The 21,744-nt window shown below is 35.7% G+C and overlaps 1 protein-coding gene across 1 annotated transcript in view; it reads left to right on the top strand.

Moving 5' to 3' along the window:
• The window catches only part of LOC150090879 (cytochrome c oxidase associated subunit FA4L3-like), a 38,614-nt gene extending 17,388 nt beyond the window's left edge, over window positions 1–21,226 (top strand). The window contains exons 3-5 of the mRNA XM_090380485.1: window positions 14,488–14,576; window positions 17,065–17,122; window positions 20,979–21,226. Coding sequence (XP_090236611.1) covers window positions 14,488–14,576; window positions 17,065–17,122; window positions 20,979–21,068 — 237 coding nt within the window. The 3' untranslated portion in view covers window positions 21,069–21,226. The remainder of the gene's footprint in view (window positions 1–14,487; window positions 14,577–17,064; window positions 17,123–20,978) is intronic.
• The last annotated feature ends 518 nt before the right edge of the window (window positions 21,227–21,744 follow it).

Raw genomic sequence — 21,744 nt, forward strand, 5'->3', positions numbered from 1 at the left:
GTACACGCAATTACAGATGCTATATATACTAATGCCCCATTTCCTTAGTGGCTTTGGCGCTTAATACACACCTCAGTAAAACTGCAGTTAATTTATTTTGCGTAAGTAAAAGGCGTAAGTAATAACAGCAACAGGAAGAGTGCCACAGAGCATCTCTTCTTGGTGCTACAGTATTATTAATTACTCTATCAATACTGCTGGAACCAATAGATGACTTAGTGTTCGCCTAAAAAGTGGACAACCACATTGGGAAGGTCAATGCAATACAGTATTACATATCATTGTTATGTTATGCACAGTGACGTTATGACAGACCATAAGATAAATAGTACTCTCAGGGTCAAAAGGGAGAATAAGTGGTGAAAAACAAACAAAAGAATTAAGATGGCTTCCAGCAGACAGGAGAAGTAGAAACATAGATTAACTTATATAGTTTGGTCAGATTTTCCCCAAAAAACTACAGTATACACATGCTCCACCTACGATTTATTACTACAGAACAATGATATAATCCTGTCCCAATTCAATTCGATGGAACTTGGCTTTTTCTCACAGGATCAGTCCCAAGAAGGAAATAGACTTTTTATTTCGAATGGACTAGATGTCATGATCGCGTGAAAGGAATTTTAATAAACAGGATCTTAATTTTTGAAATATCAGAGAAATAAGTAATGAATGCACAGACTGTAATTAATTACCTTCAACTATTACATTTTTTTGTATAAAGATAAACTGTATATAATATATGCATTTACTTAGCATGCGTACAATGTTGCTTACAGGTTGTGTCCATTGTTACTCATGCTATACGTACCTTTTTGTTGTTGCCTGATCATCCCCCCCCCCTCCCCGTCGTCAAAGGATGTATGGTTGGGGTGTATTTCCGCCAGTGGGATCAGTTTCGCTACAAATAACAAAGTTGACATGACGTCACTCTGACTTCGCTTCATCTGCTTACCACCGTTTAGAATCTGTTTACTACTGAAAGGGTCCAAAAAATCCTGTGTTTAGGAGTGTTTTCTCCTCAATTTTAATCTAAACAAAATAAATTAACTGTAATCTAAACAAAATAAATTAAGTTAATTTCAAGTATTATTTATTTTTTTAAACTTACGCTATCCAAGAAAGTTTAGGGCAAGTGTTTCACGATAAGAGCGCTGTAGAACATAATTGCATATTATACATAATTTATTTAAAATGGAGATTGGTACCCATTTTAAATAAACTTTTTTTACAAATGGATTTTTAGTTTATATTTACTTTTTCTAATTTTTGATATATATTGTTTTAAATATACAATATAAAGGCCAATTCGAAATCACGTAACGTGAATCCTTTACTTATAGAAAATTTTTCCACTGTATTGCGTTACTTGGAGCTGGAGGTGGGAAAAAGATGTAAGTTAAAAGTTACCCAAAATAATAACTTGAACTCTGTAACTAGTTTTTTTTCTCATGGCTGATTAAAACGCAATAAATTACATATGTACCGTCTTTACATTGGCAAAAAAATTAGTAAAAGTTATAAAAGAGATATTTTGCAGTCCCAAAGTAATTTTACCATCACAAAATAAGTCCTACATAAGATACAATACAAACTCGTGCTGTATATAAGCAGTACAGTATTTGTCAAAGGAAGCATTCCATCAAATTGATAACATGACGCTACAGCATTCCTTGGACGATGGACAACAATTTTAGGGTGACATGGAGCAGGCATCCCATCGAAGCTGACGTCGAAAGCCATCCAGCCAAAGTTTGCCCATCGAACAGCATGCTGTTTTCGGAGTCTCTGGTATTGTCCAGAGAGGGATATCCAGGCTGGACAACATCGGATGAGGATGTCAGGCCAGCCATTATGGCTGCTGGTAAGGCTTTGATGGAGCCTCCTGCTACAGTTGAAGTTTTGGACAAAGGTTTTATTTGTAAGTTACATTTTTGTGTTTTTTTTTTTTTTTTTTTTTTAATTTCTTCTTTATGTAGTCAATGATTTAAAGAAGAAATTATTTTAGCACTGCAAAAATCTCTTCCATAAATTTTACTCCTTTTTTTGTTTTTGGCCAAAGTGAAGAAGGTACCTACATAATGTATTGCGTTTTAACCAGACAGGAGAAATAACGAGTTACAAAGTTGACAGTTAAATTGAAAGTTATTTTCGGTAATTTTTAAACTTAACTTTTTTTTTTCAATTCCTCCAAGTAAATAATAAGGTGGAAAAATCTTATAAACGTAAGGATTCAAGTTATATGATTTGTAACTGACCCTTAAATTGTGTATTTAAAAAAAAAAAAAAAAAAATGCCCTTAGTAAAACTAAATCTAAATGAAAATTTTATTTTAAAAAATCATATCTAAAATATGATTTTTTCAAGCAGCTGTTGCTTTTTACTTAAAATGCATACCTTTCTCCATTTTAAATAGATTATATACAAAACGCAATTATGTTACAGCGCTCGTATCATGAGGGGTTTGTGCTAAACTTCCTTGGGTGACGCAAGATTAAATTTTAAAAAAATAAATAAATAATAAAAAAATATAACTTAGTTACTTTTCTTGAAATAAACGTTACTCTGTGGGTAAAGTTAATTAAACTTAATTACTTTACTGTTGTTTAGATTAAAGAATAAAATCGCGGAGAAGACACCGCGAAACGTATGATTTTTGGACTCACAGTTATAAACAGATTCTGGCATTCCACAGGTGAAGCAACATTAAAGTGACGTCGCATGACTTTGTTATTTAAAGTGAAGAAACTGGGACAGATTTGGGCCATTACATAACACTTGCCAAATCATGTAATTCTATTGGATCACCAGCCAGTAAAAGAGTGTAATAGAGTACGATGAAAAAGTAATTAATTAAATTAAAATGCATTGTATGAGACACGTTGAACCTGGTTCGCAAGATAAATTATAAAAGAAAATTGATGAATAAATGAATCTACTTAAAGTGACAAAGGGTATACTTGCAGCAGTATTTCTGTAATAATGCTCATTTATTATTTTCCCTCTAACGTATCCTCGTGAGTGGGGTAGTAGATAAGTGCCGCTGCTCTCTCTCACACCATGCAGTTGAGAAATACTTCCCATCAGGATGGAGGGAACTTTAACGTTTTTTTTTTTTTTTTTTTTTTTGTGGCAGAATATCGGACTAGGAGTTGCATGGTTTTTTTCTCACGGAAATTTATTTTATTTTTTTCATCTGCAGTCACGCAAACCGACCACAGAATGCACGCAATTTACAGACCCAGTATACTGGCGCCTCATAACCTTGATTGTATTAGTGCAAGGTTTAGTTTAGTTTTCTAATGTGAATCATAAGTCTGCTTAAGAAGTGAAAACTTCTATTTCAATTCCCCGATTATTCGAAATGATCCATTCTTTTTATATATCTTAATCGGTGAACAGCGAGCTTTTTGATCGCCTCGTTCCTCCCAAGTTACGCCACTGCATGGAGGATGCAGCCTCCTTCACTCGATGAACGCTAGTCTCAGAGTGAACCCAATGTCACACTCCGTAAGTTCGCCTTGATTTATGTTCCTGCCATCTTCTGAAAGTTCTTTTTAATCGCTAATCTAATGAAGCGTACGAAGGAAAAATTTAATCGCTGCTTGGACGGAAATTTTAATCTTAACTTAAAGATATGAGTTAACGGTAGGAGAAAAAAAAAATCATCGTTAAAAGTGTGCCGTAAGTTTCAGACACCTTTCCGTTAAATAACAGCTACCGTTAAGATAAAGAAACAAAAGGCTGCTGTTCATATCACGCCTTTCTTTTTTTATTTTATTTTTTGTTTGTTGTAACAATAAACGCAAGAGAACCACTGTACTGAGAGGATATTTGCCAGACTTCCCCAGACCATGTTTAGCATATTGCTAAACGCATTCCACCTTTCAGAAGTATTCAACTGTCTTTTTTTTACTTAACATACAATCTTTCTTCTTCCTACTTTTCTTTCACTTCTATAATAATCATCATCCCATTTTTCACCCCTCCTATAATTTTACTTATAGACAGTACCAATTGATACAACTTCATCATACGCATGCTGCCATCTATCGCTTTATAAATTAACTAGGCAGTCTCTATTAGCTAAAGTGGAGAAATAAAGAAACACCACTTCATTGGATTAAAAGGTATCATAAATCTAAATTCAAACCGTAATTTAGTTAATTACCGTAAAGAAATAAATGATACATTACAATCAATGTATGAGCTGTTGGAATATGTAATATTAAAACAAATTTAAAGGGGAAAAAAAAAACTATCTTTTTGAGAATTGTAGAAACCTGGAAAAGGAGATAAGCTTTTGCCATAATAATGAGATACTCTTGGAAAACATAAAATAACATAAAGGGAAGGGCGAACGAACTAGATGCAAAGTAAGGCCCAAAAGTGGGTATTTTTTTTTTTTTTTTGAACAGCCACTTTAATCAGCAAAAACAGGAATCGTCTAAACTCTAAAGAGAAGGAATTCTGTAACGTTACAGAAATTGCAGAGCAGTATGAAAGAGCTGTTACTCCCCCCCCCCCCCCCCAAAAAAGGCCTACTCTAAAAGCATCAGAGTTTAAAAACATAAAAATAGAGAAAAGTTTCTTATAAAAGAAAAACACCGAAGTTTATCCAGGATGCCCATGCTATGGGAGCCCTTGGAGTGTGTTCTATTTAGGTACTTTAGAAATACCTCAAAGCGAAAGGGGCTTTAAAGTGACGCTTTTATCGCATTTGATAAATCAGATTTCTAATTTAAGCAGAATATTTTGCTCATTTATGAGAGTAGTCCCTTTCTTCTATTATTAGTAATAATATATTTATTAATGAACTTAAATGTTCAATTTTACAGAGAATAATACAAATATAAAATATACAGAAAACGTATTTGGAGTTTCAAAATACAGAAAACGGAGAGGAAAATTGCGTTAAAAACTATTTAAGCAAAGCTGATTAGTCCTAAATGTAAACGTCTGTTTTTTCTTTCCTTATTTCTATAAATTTTCAAGTGTCTGATGCTTTTAAATTTTGAATACCGAAAAATTTCCAATGATAAGTTGGAAATTTTGCATTTTTAATAAATAAATCTTCTTTATTGCATACTTATAATGTCATCAATAATAGCAAGAGAGATGTGCCATTATTTAAAACAATTTAATTGGAAAATTTGCAATATTAATATCAATATTAGAGGTTACATGTTTTGTGCATCTGGTAAAATAAATGTCCTCTCTGAATAAATACAAGTTGTAATGGATTTACAAGTTTTGCGAATTACTTAATGTCAATGTTATAAACGAGGACGCCTTAAAATGTTTATTAAATGTTCGAATGGAACAGTCCCTTTCGCTTACTTCTCTATCTAATGAACATTTAAGAAAGCTTTAAAGTGATGAGATTGGAAAAAGATTTACCTTTGTGGAATCGTGAGGTATTGTTGCCACATTGCTAACAGGAAAAAGAATCATATTTTGTTTAAATCTGGCAAGTGAAGATGTGCCAAAATTCAACATTTTCAGGGGCACTTGGCAAAACAAAGTTTCTGAAGGAATATCAGCCTTCTGTTAGGGAATTAGTGAACCAATGCCTCATTAAGGCTTATAATAGCACAATGATCCCTGATAACAAAATATGGGAGTAACTATGGTGTTGGCTACTGACTTTCGCCAAACAGTCATTCCGTGTTTAACCAAAGCTGATGAAGTATAAGCCTGCCTGAAAGTTTCATAAATTCAGAATATTCAGCCTAATGACAAAAAAATGCTAGAACATCTAAAGAGTGATGCATTTGCTGAATGTGTGCTCAAACTGGGAAATGGAACCATTAAATATATAAATAAATAAATAAATTCTTTATTGCTAATAAGTACAGGACATGTACTAGAGACAATAATACTCGACATGGCCAGGAGTTTTACATTATAAATGAAATTATAAATGAAATTAATTGGCAAAAGGGAAAAAAATTACCGTTACATGGAAATTAAGAGTTACAAACATGTAAATTATGAGTTACAAACATGTAAATTGTAATAATGAAAAATGAGGACTAAACGTCATATGGAGGAAATTATCCTAGTTCCACAGATGGAATCCACTCGAGGAGCATGTGACGGTATTTGTAGTCGGTAACTAATTTCTGAAGGTCGACTCCAAGACGGAGCAGTGCCTGAATTTTGGGGAGTGCCTGGGCAGGTAGGAACCGACTACACAGTTTCAACCGGTTGTATTTGAGGATTAGTGTGGGCTCTGACCTCAAGGATGGCGTAGGATTGTGCCACTGACAGAAATCCCAGATGTTTGGGGCGTTTATTACTCCTGTGTACATTTTTACTGAAGTAATTAAACGCCTGCTGTCAATTAACCTCGGGATCCTGGGTACATTTAGCTGCTCAGCCATGTCAGTTGTTCTCAATTGAGGGGGTTGGCGATGCTTATTTGTGACCCATTTCAGGGTCCAGTATTCACACGAGAACACCGGTTTTTGAAGTGAAGGCGACGCAGATGCCCAAATTTCAGCAGCATATAAAATAGCCGGATAAACAGTGGCTTGAAGATATCTGGTAGTGGTTGCGGCATCGTTGGAATGAAGTAAGTGTTGTTTCGCTTTCCAGCGTAGGGTGTTAAAACGCTTCCGGAGGTATTCTGTGTGATCATTAAATTTCAGCTTCGGATCAAAATATACCCCGAGATCTTTATGGCAGGTAACCACTGGAATTAGAGTACCTAAAACTGAAGGTTGAATTATTGTTGGTTGCTGTTTCAATGAGTAAGTCATTATTGCAGATTTTGACGGGTTAAGGTTTAATCCAAACATCTTCAAGTAAGTTGAAAGAGTGGTCAAGTTCTTTGTGATGGAAGACGTAATTTCCATTACATCTGTTAATCAATATGGAAGTATTTTAACTGAACTATCGGAAAAATTGTTTCAAAATTTTACAAACTGAAAGAAACAGCATTTCCAAATGTTCCTCATCACTTCCACAAGTGGCTCTGCCCATGAGCCAGCCTGGTATCAAAAAAGAATGCAGCCAATAATATAACAAAGAGCTCCTTTATCAAACGACTGACACTAAACCAAACAACAATGAAGCCGTCAACCGACCAACAGAATTTTTCAACTCGCCAAAAGTACCAGGTGTGCCTCCCCATAAGCTGAATCTCAAATTTGTTCCCATTACATCCCACTGTAATGTAATGGGGCAGATTACATTACAGTGACATTGCAGTGACTGGCTGTCTGACTGTCAAGAATGTTACATGTCATTGCTTATATTAATGTCAATGAAGCCACCAGCATGAATGGCCATACTGTGGATAAGGATCAATTCATTCCATGCATTCCAATTATCTCCCCACTAATTTGCGATTTCAACTTAAGAGGTCTCCAGTTCCCTTGTTCACCTTTCATGCACATTACAGGAGGCACAGGGGCAAACATTAAAAATAATGGCCTCAACCTGCAAAGCCCACGTTTTTTTCACGGCTTATCCTATGTTGGCTGCTTATCAGGGCCGACCCTGAGCCCAATGTCATGACGCTTTGGGGCGCATGACATTGGGGATGTAGAAGGTTTGAGAGGGCGTATATGCTTCGTGAAAGGGCGAAAACGATTTAATGACAAAACAAATATTCTGGTTGTCCTTTTAACTTTACTTTTTTCTAGCAAAAATAAAAATATTAACCCAATAAAAACACCTTAATTTTTTTTATATCTGGAAGGGGGCGCAGGAATGCCTTCCGGCCCTGGGTGCCAGTATACCTCGGGCCGACCCTGGCTGCTATACAGATGACAATTCCAAAAACCATTTCGCATTCGCCTCAAATGAAACTGGTTAATGTACGCAGTGCACTAACTAGTTTCATTTGTAACTACACTGTATAGCAATGACCATTAATGACCAAGCAATAAGCATTGCTTTATAACAAAAAAAGCAATGATTTTTATGCACGAACTGCGAACATTTCGTTTCTGCGCATCCGCTATATTGCCCATTCATTTCTCCAATCAAAGCACGTCAACAAACATAATACAATTACTTCCACATCACAGGCTGAGTATTTAGGTTTCTGAAATCTCTTCTTGACAACAGAACCATCCAACTCTCAATAGGAAATTAAACGTATTCTAGACAAATATAAGCGGTCGTGCTACGAGGAGGCGTCCTGTGTGGCATTCTTTTTAGATTTACCCGCTAATTCACAATATTAATCGTATGAAGGTGATTTAAAGCTCATAAGAAAAATAAAATCGACCGATGAAGCAGAAGACATTATAAGAACCATCAATAATACCTTATCAGGAAAACAGTATTTTTCCTCATGAAATTTGACCCGCACGTTAGTCCTGAAAAATCTGCTATCATGGCCTCTCGTAAACCTACATCATTCATAATTCAGCCTCTGATTTATGGAGTCTTAATCCGGTGCAGCTAAATGCAGAAAGATCTGGGTGTGATCTTTGATCGAAAATTAAGATTCCATCATCATATAGAGGAGATCTATGTCAAATTCAGCAGGAAACACTGGATCACAAAGCAGTACCTGTTACACAAACATAAATCTAATTTAAAAAAAAGAAAAAAAAAAAAAAAAAAAGAAGTTTTTTCAGGATGACGATTTTCGAAGGTGTAGGAGTTGTGGGGTTCAGCTGCAAGCACAACAATAAAACCATTAGACGCTGCAGTAACCCGGAGATGTCATCTCCCGTCACAGTAGCACACAACACCGATGGCCAATACTGTACACTAAATTTAACGGGTCTTGACGCATGAAATAAAACAAATTTTCAGCATTAAAATGATGGCTGGGAGAAGCTCAGAGCACAAGATTTCAGTCATCGTGTGCTGATGATAATAATTCGATCCATTCACGAGGAGTCGAGTTATATACAGAATTACGGACCACTGGGCAGACGGATAGAAGACAATAGGCGCGTTTAGCTATGTGCTAATAAGCATTGCAATAAATAAAGTATTGTCTAACACTCATAAGTTGTGACATAAATACTTTTGTTTGCAATTAAGTTTTTAAAACGTTAAAATGTTTTACTTTCATAATCTCCAGTTCGATCAGAGCAGGGTTTAAGAGCTGTATCACACAGGTAATTACTAAACCTGCACCAAATTTTGATTACTGCAATTCGTGCGAAGCCAGGCACTTTCGTTAGTTATTAATATACATTTGTAACTTTCGATTTTGGCTTTGTTCGCTTATGTGCGTGTGTGAATATTCACATATTCTAACTTCATTCACCAGTTTAAATAGAAACCTAAAGCTAATCAGCACTCCACATAATTACACTGTACTGTAATTGTGTCAGTTATTGAATTGAACGGAACTTGGCTTTCTGATTGCCTGATAACGCAGATCTCATGTGATAAATTAGCAATCATACTTATTCATTCTCGATTTTTAGAAAATTGCTTAACTGATAAGCTTTAGTGTAATTTTACGAACAAAATGTAGCGCATATAAATAGCAATGACTTAGATTAGAATGCACCTTCAATTATTATTCTACTTGACATAGTTCATTTGGGGGGGTTGTCGATTTAATACAACAGACTCTTAGGGAATCCAGCCGCGCCTTTTTTTTTTTTTTTTTTTTTTTACCTTATACTGAATTGGAAGGAAAAATTCAAAATTTACATAAAAAGTACTGAGACTTACTTTAGTTATTAATCTGCAGTTTTTTTAGTAATCCAAAAAATAATTCCAGTTGTATTGAATGAAGACTGTAAATAAAAGTAATATTAAAGTGAATTCAACAAATAACAAAACCTTAGTTTTGTTATTTGTTGAATTTCTATATTTCACATGAATAGCTACGAATTTTTTCAGACCAGTGAACAAAATTCGTAGTGGTTTTGGGACTTTTTTTGAGCCCTAAAACAACTGTTGTTGTTGAGTGTGAATAATAAACACATTTCTTTTGTGTTTCCAGTGAAATTATCATAATACCAACATGAAAATTTGCTACTGAAATAAAGAAAAACGCTGACTCGCTCTACATCTTCATGCGCGTAGGCACACATTTAAGGTTGTTATGAAAATAAGCAGATAAAAATTTTAGCTCTAAGATGATGTTCCGTAACTTCCATCATTGTCTTCACAGTTGTCTATAGAAATAATCAATAATATGAAATTATATTTACCATTTTACTCCACTTTCTGAATATGTAAAATTTATGTTGTCGTCATCATCATCATCATCATCAGCAGCCATTTTCAATCCACTGCAGGATGAAGGCCTCTCCAGCAACTTTCCAGTTCCTTCTGTTTTCAGCACTGGCCATCCATTTACTACCCACAAATTCATGAATTTCATCTATCCATCTCCGCCTTTGTCTTCCAGATTTTCTTCTAGCTCCTCTTGGGTACCGTTCTGTTATTTTCTTAGTCCATCTGTCATCATGTCTTCGAGCTATGTGTCCTACCCAAGACCATTTTATTCTTTAGTTTTGATAAGAATGTTACTTGAGTTTGCTGCCTAATCCATGTGTTTCTCTTCTTATCTAACAGTCTGATTCCCAATATAATTCGTTCCGTTCTTCGCTGTGTAGTTCTCAGCTTCTCTTCCATTCTTTTGGTGAGTGCCCAAGTTTCACTTCCATAAGTCATGGTGGGGAGTATACATTGATTCATTATTTCACGTTTCAGACAAACTGGGATATTGCTCTTCAGTATGTGAATATATTTCCTGAATGCTATCCATCCAAAATTTATTCTTCTTTTGACTTCCATCCATTTATCATTATTACAGCTAATAACTTGTCCCAGATAAGTATATGACTCCACCTTTTTAAATTACTGCTCCTTCAATTATTATTTCCCTTTCTGTGGCATACTTGTTCATCATTACTTTTGTTTTAGCCATATTCATCTTTAGTCCAAAATCTTTACTAACTGTGCATAACTGATTAAGATTTTCCTCTAATTCTTTGGGATCGTGGCTTATGACCACAATATCATCTGCAAATCGTAAATGGTTTAGGTACTCTCCATTCACATTGACTCCTTTCTGCGACCAGTCTAATCTTCTGAAAGTTTCCTGAAGGGCAGCAGTAAACAGCTTCGGAGATATGTCTCCTTATCGAACTTCTTTCTCGATTTTAAATGTGTTACTGTCTTTGTCTAGTCTAATAAAGGAGGTAGCATTCTCATATATTTTCTTCAAAATCATAATATGTGGGGTATATCTATGCCTTGTCTTTCCAGTACCCGAAACACTGCCTTATGCTGTATGGCGTCGAATGCCTTTTCATAATCCACAAATGCCAGGCATAATGGTGTTTTATATTCATTTGCTTTCTCCATTAGCTGTGATATTACGTGAAGGTGATCCATAGTTGAGAATCCTGTCCTAAAGCCAGCTTGCTCTTTCGGTTGAGTGTCATAAAGTATTCTTTCTAATCTGTTAGTAATGACCCTTGTGAACAACTTGTAGATGTGGGATAACAAGCTAATTGGTCTATAATTTCCAATTTCTGATTTATCTCCTTTCTTATGTAGCAAAACTATGATTACATTATTCCACTGCTTAGGCGTCACACCTTTTCTAATGCACTTTGCGAAGAGCCTTGCCAGTTTTTGTGTTATGTCTCTTCCTCCCAATTTTAACAACTCTACAGTAACTTCATCTTCCCCCGGGAATTTCTGATTCTTCATTTTCTTCAATGCATGTTCTACCTCATCAGGAAGAATATCGGGTATGTCGTATGTGTTGCTACTTTGCAATCCATCTTCCCCACTGCTGGCATCATTCCCTCGCTCCTTGTATAATTCTCTATAGTAGTCTTCTGCTATTTAAATTATGTCTTTTCTGCTGTTTATAAGTACACCATCGCTATTCTTCAGTTTCAGTATCATTTGTCTTTCTGTATTACTGCTCATGGATGCTGATTTAAATCCTTTGTTTTCCCTTAATGCGTGTTCTACTTTTCTTGTGTTAAATCTTCTTATGTCCTCTCTGAGTCTCTTTCTAATGGCTTTGCATAACTCAGCATACTCAATATTCTCCTTGTCAGTGTTTATCTTGCTCTTCATTTTTTCGCCTTCGGTTCATCATAACAAGTGTTTCTTGACTAATTTTTTCTTCTTTGGATTTCTTTTTCCCTATAGGGGCTTTATCACTTTCAGAAAGTTGTAATATTTCTCGTCGATATCTTGGTCCTGAGCAGTCTGCGGAAGCTCAAACTTGTTCTTAAGTTCTAGTGCATACTGCCTTTTCTCCTCTTCTGTTATCTCAAAGACCTTTGTATTATTTACTCGAGTCAGGTTTTTCCTTTCCTACATCTATATCAAGTGTACATCTTACCATATCATATCATGTCATACCACTTTTTAATATTTCGGATTTTTCTATATGGCCTACGCACTCAATCAAAGTATTTTATTCTGTCGTATACCGTTTAGTTCCATCATATTATTTAAGAAATCTTGATATTCGGCTTAGTTTTTTTTTTTTTTTTTTTTTTTTATAAGATTTTGCTAGTTCAAGAACATTCGAGCGAGTTCTTGATGGCCAGCCCCGTTCAATTTGAATTTACATTATTATCCTGCCCAATTTACGAAGTAGTCGTTTCTTCCATCATATGAAGTCATAGATCTCTTTAAATACAGGTTATATATGAATTTCTTCTGTTATCAAAAATACTTCACACATGCGGACATGCATTGTGACGTCTTGGTTTTCTCGATGTTCGTTCACCCACTCTAACTTATGAGTCTTCTAAATTCTACTCTAACTTCTGAATTTTCGTACACAAACACCAAAAAATAATTTTCAATGCTAGAATTGCCGCTTCTTCGAAATTTATAAGGATTATTTTTAACTTGTTTAGTAGCAGCGTGAAAAATTTACAGGCATCATCACTTTTGTTTCTTCAGCTGCCACCACCAATTAATACACGAATGGTGTAAATATGAATAAATTTCTTTGAGCCATATTCGATAAGGAAATAATTTTCTCTATCAGTCATCTTCGTATAGAAATATTTATTATGCAGTTGTAGGTTTGCTTGTATTACGTTATAGCGAAATTTTTGCAGTTATGCCTTATAAATAATAAAAATAAATAAATTTTCTGTTTATACTCCGGGACGACCAAACAGTCAGAGGAGTTAACAAGATAGACAGAATACAAGAAACAGCACCGTATTCAGCAGTCACGGGCTTGAACCCCGGTCACTCAAGGCACGTGTACTTATGCATCCGCGTGCTTGACCACTAGGCTACGGCGGCCCTTCAATGGCGAGACTTTTGTCACAAACTCGTATCCAACATTGGAAAAAGGTCCAATTTCTTCTTTATAATCTTTGCGACTGTTATTTTTTTCTAATCTCACTCGTTTTCGTGCAGCGTAAGGCGATTTCCGATTTGTAGACCTGTTCGAATGTCCCTCAGACTTCATTATTTTCAGTAGTCATGCAACAGTTACATTATGGCTTTTCATTTAAGAAGCGTCATATAACCATATTTTCTTTATTGCCCTTTACTATATACTGTACTTCCTGTAGCGACGACGTTATAAATTGCACATTCCTCTCAGAGGTTCCCGTAACTTCCATCATATATAATAACCAAAATAATTATTCTTGTAGGCACTATACAGCAGCAGTATCGTGATAGGTAACGTGATGAAATGGACAGGATCACGCCCGTGTTTCGCAACCTTTTCGACAAAAATAAAATAAATAAATAATAATTATCCCAAGTACCTACAATTTGGACACATACAACTCAGTTTTCTGAATTTCAGTTTGATGACGTCGCCCCCCTCACCCAAAAGACCTCTCGTGTACCGCCCGGTGGCTTTATGTGAGTTTGCCAATGAATGATGCAATTTACTGAGAAGTAAATTACCCAAAGCAGTTTAAGCAAATTACTTAAGTTCATAAATAGCCTCACAGATATAATATTAATAAAGTAATTTGGCATGAATTAACTTCAAGATTTAAACTGTACAAATTATCTCTCAGAAAACTGCATTTGGCCCGCTTTTTATAATCAGGAAGGGACGGTGGATTTAGCTCTAAGATGATGTTTATTCTCTGCTACTCCTAAGGAAAAGACTGATAAATCTTTCCACACTGCTACCAAACAAGGGGATAAAAATACTCTTCAAGCTTACATTTTTAGAGATTGAAATCAGACAAGAGTGTCTAAAGATATCGAATATGTGACAATTCTGGTATTTAAATTGTTTTGAATTATGTGAGTACTGCAGGATGTGACTTTCGTTTTATGATTGTGTATGAAGAATCAGTTGGAGCAGATAACCGAGCATCGAGGAAACGAAGTTGCACATGTTCGCACGTGTGCAACTGAAATATTCAAACTGATATTAAAAATGTCCCTCAATAAAAATTAATTCTCATCACATATCGATAGCAAACAGAAGCGACACACAAAAGATATATTTTTGGAAGATTAAACAAGTTTCTTCAGGGTCTAATGGCGAGTTATAGAATAACTTTTTTTCTTCTTCCTTTTCAGATTATTCCTCTCGTTGCAATCATTGGTACGGCCTGCGTCGGAGTCGTTGCCTATTCTGTATATTGTTTTGTTCAGAAGAGTGACGTCATGTAAGTTCAATTCTTTAAGAAAAGTTCGGAGCAATTTTGCGCGAGCGCTTTCTTGTTGGGTAAAAATATATTTTACAGAATCTGATTCGTTACTGTATTTTACTTATGACGTCATGATCGTAGGTATCATTGTTCAACGCGATTCTGCGACATGAATGATAATAGGTGATTCTTGATTTTAACACTGGATTCAAATCTGTCATCATTTTTTCTTTTCTTTTTTTTTATTCTACTACGTAGAGTTTCGAAGATATCTGATGTAATGTAATCGCGATAGTGATGCTGAGGGGAGTTATTCATCCGACAAGATCGAAACATAATACTGTACACATGATTAAATGAAGTGAGTGGTGGGTGCTCAAATGAGTATTATGTCTGGTTACAGTGTGTTAGCATGTGCTGAAGTGTTTGTTGATTGCTGTTTTCTAACCTTTTGTCGAAAACTTAAAAAAAAAAAAAAAAAAAAAAATCGTTCTTGTTTATACTCCGACATGATCACTAAGCAAGTGGAGTTTACTTTGACAATCAATACAATCGTTGACTGTATTTAGCAGTCACGTGAACCACAACTTAACAGTCGTCAGAGTCCACTCAAACGCGTGTGCATTACTGCAATCACGCTTCAACCACTCGGCTGCGTCGAGCCTGAACTATTCAAATTCTGACTTGATCCGGTTTGTTCATCAACAGGAAAGCCGTTTAGCATAACACTTTGCGCGTGTGGCAACAACAGTGTAAAGGTCGTAGGGATTCGGTAGAGCCATTTTATAAGAAATTGTGGGCTGGCGAACCAGCTGATCCAAGGTTGGATTCAGACAGTTTTGTTCGGAGAAAAATACAAATTATTTATTCCTTTTTTTTTTTTTTTTTTTTTTCGCCAAGTAAGTTTTTCCTCCTCCGAAATTAGTGAACTCATTGATTTAAAAAAAAAAAAAAAACAGCTCACCACTGGCCCAACAAGCCAGAAAAATTCTGTCATATCTTCGGAAAGTTCACAATGAAGAAACAAAACAGAAGCATGACTGCTTTAACGGAGAAACACATACGCGCGCGCGCAGGTAATATATATTTCAGATGTGCCACTAGAACAACACACCTGATTGATTACCAAGTCTGATCTAGAAGGGTAAAAAGAAAAAGAAAAAAAAAAAGTATAGCAATTATTTACAGCGTATCTTTCAAAATGGTGGTTCAATGATGATATGTTTCTTGATATCAGGTTACATAAACATCTGGTTAATTGCTTATTACATATGTTATATAGCTTATTATTGGGTATTATTTCTTAACATAGTACTACAAACTCCTTATCCGAGGAGTTTCCTTCGGGGTGCTTCCGTTCTATAGTTGAAGTAAACTGAGAGCTTCCGATAGACTCTTCACTCTGTAATTGCTTGCATTAATTAAATTAAAAGTTGTTAAAAAGGTTAACTGTGTTTGAAAAGGAATTCTTTCGACAGGAGAGATTAGACAGTATAAAATGTAACGGCAGGTAGGGGTTGCTATTATTACGTACAGCACTTTTAATCTCTGGAGTAGAGATTAAAGCCTGAAGACTCGGGACGCCAATCACATTCAGTTCCATCTCCGATTATACCTGAAGAAGAAGTTCAATGTAACTTCGAAACGTCGCAAAACGTTTTAACTGTATACTGAAGTGGTAAAAAGATAAAGTGCAGCCATTATCAACCCACTGCAGGATGGAAGCCTCCTCAACAATTCATGCTGAGGGAAACGGACCATAATCTGCCACGCTGGTCCAGTGCGGGTTGGCAGATCGACCGTATTCAGCAGTCAGGGGGTTGAACCCCGGTCTACTCAAAGAGCGTGTGCTACTGCACTCCCGCTCCTGACCACTGGGCTACGGTAACAATTCAATAAATAAATATCTTAATTTCGCGTAATAGTGTGCTTTTAATTATTATATATAATATATTATTACAGAAATTAATAGCAATTTATCACTTATCACTTAAGTGAAACAAGCAGTCCAGCGTTACAAATTATTTATTATTTTAACGGCATCGGAACTTGTTGCTCATACTGATAGGTGTGCATTTCGTCTGTAAAAGTTGTGATCACGGCCTGATTTGTGCGAGCTGAAAATCCCGAAATAACTGATAGGAAAAAAATATACTTCTCCTGCCTGAGATCGAATAACTACATCTCTATTGATAAATATTTCCACACTGCTGAGTGTGGAATGATTTATCAATCGAAATTCACTTTCTAAACGAGTAGCGGACTGTAATGCATCGTACGAACCAGGCTGCCGCGGAAGACAGTTTAAAATCAGTCAAAACTGTATGTTACTTTTACGACTTCTGCGCCGAGAAATCCAGGAATCCCCTACTTTCGCGTGTCGCTGAAAAAACTTTAATTTTGCTGCAATTGTTATGTCACGCTCTTTAATATCGCGTACAGGTTTAAAACATGTTATAGATATTTTATTCTTAGATCTCAGTTTCATCTACTGTTTGTATTTCAGGATAATAAAGAAAAGAGGCCCTGCATACGAACGCATAGATCCCGAGAAGCCTCAAAAGGTAAGTATATAAGCAGTAATTAGATAGATAAAGGACAATGCCCAATTCCTTGATCGCTACTAACATCGGAAGTCCCTTTCTTAATTATGTAACAGCGCTGATTGCACACCCGGCCGGTGAGGAGCACTTTGTCCAGGCGTAATTAATTGTTCTTTCGGTGTGCTCCACACACGGGAAGTTCATCCTGTCGATGGCCACACTTCGACAGCAGAAGACAAATGACCTTTCGTAAAGGAAAGTTTTCGAACCAGTTTCAAGTGAGCTTCTTCCTTTGTACTCTTACTTTCCTTTCATGCTGCAAGGTCACTGACCGCTAAAAAGCAGGCACGTGTCAAATGAAGTCATATCGCGTCACGATGCTGACTCTTTCTCGTGCCCTGCCCACCTTATCACTTTGTTGGCGGCATGAAACGTAAAAGTTCATCGTAATCCACCTACTCCCCTCCTTAATCTAGCATTTGTCATTAGAATCCTTTATCTTGTTAATTGGCCACGCGCAGCAGGATAATTTAGTCACATGACAATCAGAAACTGTTCTTTGTAAAGGTTTCGATTTGGATCTTTTGATTGATTAGTTCAGCGAGTCTTGCACTTTCTCTTATTCTAATTATTTTCTCAGCTATCCTAGATTTAAAAAAAAAAAAAAAAAAATATATATATATATATATTTTTTTTTTTTTTTTTTTTTTTTTTTTGTTAGTTGAACTAACGTTTAGGGATCACCTTACATAAGGCAACTCCGGAACGGCCGCATAGGGTCACAGGAACTTACAAGACAAATCATACAAGAATTTACCGTGTTGAGGGATCACGTCAGCACAAAATACAGTAAACTCAAACGCAAGCACTACTATACCTCCGCGCTGACCACTCGAAATGAAACTGTAGCCCCTTTGTTGAGCATGTGAATTCATTGATTTCTACATGTTCACAATTATTTCGTCAAACGCATAAAAACTCGATAATTATTTGGTTGTGGGGTCCAATCTGTTTATTTCATACTCTCGCTATCATAGTTTAGCCCTCATCTGCATCCTGTTCTTTGCTATAACCATCATGTCCCCTGAGAAAATTGGTGAAAAGAGAAAGCGTGTGAATATGAGTATTTCGCAGAAATTGAAGAAGTTACATTCTGGCGTGTCTGTAAAAAGCAATGCTAAGCTTACGGAGTTGTCGTTGATGTAAAATGTTAATGGTAGCCTTTCAACAGTTGGCAATACAAACCTTTTGAGGGTAGCAACCAGTATTAACCTCAAAGGTGCAGTTTCTTCACGGTAAATAAATTTTTCTGTAAGTTTATTTCAGTGTTTCTAATGCATACATATATTGAGTAAGGTTTAAATTGTCAAATTATTTAGGGTACAAATAATAAAAATAAAACTTTCGATTTAACGGACATCCCCCTCTCCCTATTATTCCGCAAAGTCGAGGGTTTACTGTATTAGTAAACTTATGCTCTTTTTGTACTTTCTGGTCGTTTCTATTGCAGTTGAATGTGCTTTTAAAGTGTCAAATCAATGCGTAAATTCCCAGATAGCTTTTGTTGTGTGTGTTTGTGTGTGTGCAATAATAATTACACAATTAAATCTCGCTGACAGTTATAACGCCCCTATTAAAGAAAGCACATGAACTGTATTTTGGTTGGCTGGAGGTTGTTCATTGACTTTACGAAATGAAGTCTCAAGTTGTACTACTTCACAATAGAAACAAACATCGGAATCGGTCATCATGCTACATGTGCAGTTCAGTATTGGAAGTAAATCGAATACAGCTCATGATGCAGTATAGATATACAGCCTGTGGTATGCAGTTCTTGTGCATTCACCTAGCTGATTTTCATACTCCGATGTATCTGTTCATTTTATAATTTTTTTTTTTTTTTTTATCTATTCATGTTATCTGTTCCACGTGTTTTTCATGTATAAATGTAGCAATTTAATTTTTTCCTCCACGTTTAATATTTCTGGCTGCACGGAGTGTGTTTTCATCTTTTAGTCGGGGACGGCTTCCGGCACCCGTGTCAAAGGTAGCTCATCACATAATTTCATTTAATTATCCCAATGAGCTTATTATTAAATCAGTAACAAAGACAGCCAAGTGTGCCTATGTTTTAATTTAATTTCAAATGAAGTTTTTTAAATGAATTGTAAGAACTTATTCTTTCAAAATAGCGATTGGTATTTGTTTATAAATCTTTAGATATTAACAATTTATTACTTATTTAGTTCGAGACTATGGTCTCACCTTAAACCAGCTAGACGATTTAAGGTGAGACAAGTATACACTAGTGAACTACAATAGTGCAGGGGTTCTGAACTATGGCAGTGAAGTCTCTCCCAAAATACTTTTTTTTTTCTTTTTTTTTTTTTTTTTGCTTCACGTTTTCATTTTAAATAGCGAAATGAAACTAAACAAGGTGTTTCAAAACAAAATTTTCTAATGGTGTTTTTCTTTTATAATGTCTGAAACTAGAGTAAGAAAGGCGCGGTGGCAGGTCAAAATTCGCAAGGAGGTGTGTACGAAAAGTAAAGATCCCCTGCACTAGGATTAATAAACTGATACAAAAATAACTATGCTACAGTAAATATGGTATAAACAACCCGCACAACAGTGAATTTAGCATACTGCAACGGTTTCTGACTTGTGTTCCATATATAGCGATAAATGTCTTAATTGGCAGTCTTATGTCTAATCCTCCCTTTCTCCGTCGGCCATCCATCTATTCACTTATCCTTTTCACTGTCTCTGTGACATCCTAATAAGAGTGGGGGGGGGGGACCTTCAAGAAAGTAATAATAGTCACAATTTGACCACATCTAAACAATACTAAAGCTATTCCCCCCACACATTCCTACTTCTTAAAATTCGGTGAAGATGGCCTATTATTCTGTGACCTCACGTTCATTTGCATACCTGCATGTTGTGTACCAAAAGCACACTTATGTTGCTGTCTCTTTCACGATATCGGTTGTGATAGAGGCTGGCCGCTGTTTTAGCGACCTGTAGGCGTGCCGAAAATGCGCGGATGTAATAACATAGTGTGATACCGGACTCTTGATGTTATTTTGGCGTGTCTGTTGTTGCACTTGCATGACAACGACGTTCATTACGATGTTGGGAACTCTGCATTCTTCTGCACGTCGTTGAAGTATTTCTTTATGGAAGTCGCTTTTTCATCCAGCAGTCGATTTTTTCTGCAGAAACTTAAATCTCTTACAAATAACTTTCTAAGTGAACAGCTGACATTTCAAATGTTTATTTCAAAAGTGGACCCTGAATTTCTTATATATACTTACTTATTAAAGAAAAAGGAAGGGTAATACATTTGATCTTGTTTAGCAAAACGAGGGTTTGTTAATCATTTTGTTTCTCGTTTCAAATACTTGGAAGGCAAGTTACGTTGCATGACCAATGCAAAAACAATGCTTTGAGTTTGGAAATGTTTGCTCACGATAAATAAGTATTTCTTTGCAGCTTGTTCCCATAGTAACGAACCCGTCATAACAGCATTTTGCTTAACAACCCCGCGTTCCGAGTAGTGGCTTTCGTGTGCTATTCGTATGCCACTACTGCCGACTTTGGGGATTACAGAACACCATTTATTCTCTACCAGTGGGAGAAGGTACAGTTCACTTCTACAGCAAACACTTATACCACATGAATGAAAATATTTATCATAATGAAACCAAAAAAAAGATTAATTTTTTATGTATTTCACATTGTTAATTCTTAGTTATAAATACCAAATTAATTAATGCATATTAAAATTTAGTGACAGCGTTTTTTATGTATATGCACGTGTGTGTTTACGGATAACTGAAAGGAGAAAGAATAACAGTGTATTTCTTTTCTTTAGCTGCTTACAGTTGAACAAGAGTATAAGAAAATTCCCGAACTAGAAGCTCTCAGAAAAGAAATTGGACCTTATACAAACCAGAAATCTTAAGGATTTTGTCATTATGCTTTCCAACTCTGGATGTAGCTAGGTGAACATATTGTGATAATAATAATAATAAAATGGTCAAATAGCATAGAAAATTCGCGGTTTAAAATATTTGTAGCTGTACATACTGGTGATTAATAAATGAAACGAAGTTTAAACTAGTTGTACATGCCTTCTTTCTTTTATATTTTGTTTCCATAAAATAAGTGGTTTCCACATTACTATTATTTATTTGTGTCCGCGCGCGCATCGATCTCGTATTGTGGAGGCAATTCCACACGAATTGGCTTGGTACTGCACTACTCTAAATAATAAAAAAAATAAATAAATTAAAAAACACTACTCCAATGGAAAATTGTATTGTTTTTATATTTAAAGTGGATATCACTCACTACCCGTACCGCAATTTTAACTTTTAGTGGAGTCTCATCGGTGAGTACGTAGGCACTATGAAAATCTGAACAACCTAGTAACCAGATATATTTAACATATATAAAATGTGACATGGTACAGAAAGTTAAATAAACTCAAGTAAATTCGGGACAAAAGTCTCATGTTACGAGCAGGTAATGAGACTGTGCCTCACTTGTACAATAACGTTTTGTATGCTTCTTAATAAGATTTTATAATTGTATATGACTTATACCCTTTGTAAACGGGCCATCCAACCTGTTAAGTG

Source organism: Mastigoproctus giganteus, chromosome 1 (assembly GCF_048544385.1).
Source record: "Mastigoproctus giganteus isolate SK-2022 chromosome 1, ASM4854438v1, whole genome shotgun sequence".
In the NCBI taxonomy this organism is placed as follows: Eukaryota; Metazoa; Arthropoda; class Arachnida; order Uropygi; family Thelyphonidae; genus Mastigoproctus; species Mastigoproctus giganteus.